This window comes from Pararge aegeria, chromosome 3 (genome assembly GCF_905163445.1).
Source record: "Pararge aegeria chromosome 3, ilParAegt1.1, whole genome shotgun sequence".
In the NCBI taxonomy this organism is placed as follows: domain Eukaryota; kingdom Metazoa; phylum Arthropoda; class Insecta; order Lepidoptera; family Nymphalidae; genus Pararge; species Pararge aegeria.
The window spans coordinates 21228842-21230255 of record NC_053182.1 but is presented as its reverse complement, the minus strand read 5'-3'; the positions used below and the strand labels follow the sequence as shown (position 1 = coordinate 21230255).

The following is a 1414-nucleotide window of genomic DNA, read 5'->3' as shown; positions in this document are numbered from 1 at the left end:
AAAAATAATAATAATAATGGAATCAAAATTTAAAAAAAATCTTATTGACGTCAATAGATCAATTAATTAAAAACAGACAAATTGATTAAGCCTCATAATGTTTGTCGATAATTATTCCTCATAATGAAAAGTAAACAGTGTTAATCATTTCGTATCTTATGTTTGTTTCCTCTGATAAACGATAAACTTTTAAACTCATACAATTATCTATCAATGTTTTATAATATTTATCAGTACGCAACTGGAATTTCACTAGAGCAGTCATGACAAAAATTGCTGTCGTAACTGGTTCAAATAAGGGCATTGGATATGCCATAGTCAAGGGCTTATGTCAGAGATTCGATGGAGTAGTGTATTTAACATCGCGAGATGAGACCAGAGGAAAGGAAGCTGTTGATAAATTAAACAAAATAGGACTTCATCCAGAATATCATCAACTGGACGTAGCTGACAGAAGCAGCGTAGTGAAATTCAGAGATCACATCAAAGAAAAGTACGGAAGAATCGATATTCTTATTAATAATGCAGCCGTTGCGGATGCAGCCTTAACTTCTTGTACGTATGAAGACGCTACCAGAGTTATCAGTATAAACTACAAAAGCATTTTCACTTTGAAAGAGTTAATTTATCCATTAGTTAGAAACAACGGTCGGATTATCAATATTTCGAGTGATTGTGGTCATCTTTCGAATATCAGAAATGAGTATTGGATACAGAGGTTATCCAAAAAGGATATATCAGAAGCTGACGTTAATGAATTCGTCGATTGGTACCTGGCGTCTATAAAGAATGGTACATTTAATCGCGAGGATATCGCTGATGGAGCTGCTGCCGCATCATACAGAGTTGCTAAGGTAGCTCTTAGTGCTGTAACTATGGTTCATCAACGTGAGCTGCTGTCGAAGAATATCTCCATCAACTCGATGCATCCCGGACTGGTACGCACTGACATGACTCACGGATCTGGCTTCTACAGTATAGATGAAGCAGCTGAGACGCCAATCTATCTCGCTCTTGACGCTCCACAATCATTAAAAGGTGCTTACGTGTGGTTTGATAAGAGAGTGTTAGATTGGTATGATTACAAGGCCGATTATTATTTTAAAGTAAGCACTTTGAATAAATAAAATATGAATGTACCGTACGGTATTAGTTTTTTGTTTACATTTAATCTGGACCTCACAATTTATATAATATATACTACCTATCGTTGTATCACGTTATCTTTAACTAATGGATGTCCTCGACATTGTACCCACGTCATTTCTGATAAGTAATTTATTCCCATGCAAACTTTTTCGCTTATTATCGCTTGGTTTTCCGGTTTCAGTTGGCGTTCATTCTGGTTTTTATTGCGTTGCTCGTTTTCTATTTTTCATAGCGTTGATTTTACATAGACTTGAATCTTTTTCAC

The 1414-nt window shown here is 35.5% G+C and overlaps 1 protein-coding gene across 1 annotated transcript; it reads left to right on the top strand.

Moving 5' to 3' along the window:
- Positions 1-247: 247 nt before the first annotated feature.
- Positions 248-1144, top strand: LOC120637079 (carbonyl reductase [NADPH] 1-like). Its single transcript, XM_039908698.1, has one exon. The coding sequence runs from the start codon at positions 264-266 to the stop codon at positions 1125-1127; it is 864 nt and encodes a 287-aa protein (XP_039764632.1). The 5' UTR covers positions 248-263; the 3' UTR covers positions 1128-1144.
- The last annotated feature ends 270 nt before the right edge of the window (positions 1145-1414 follow it).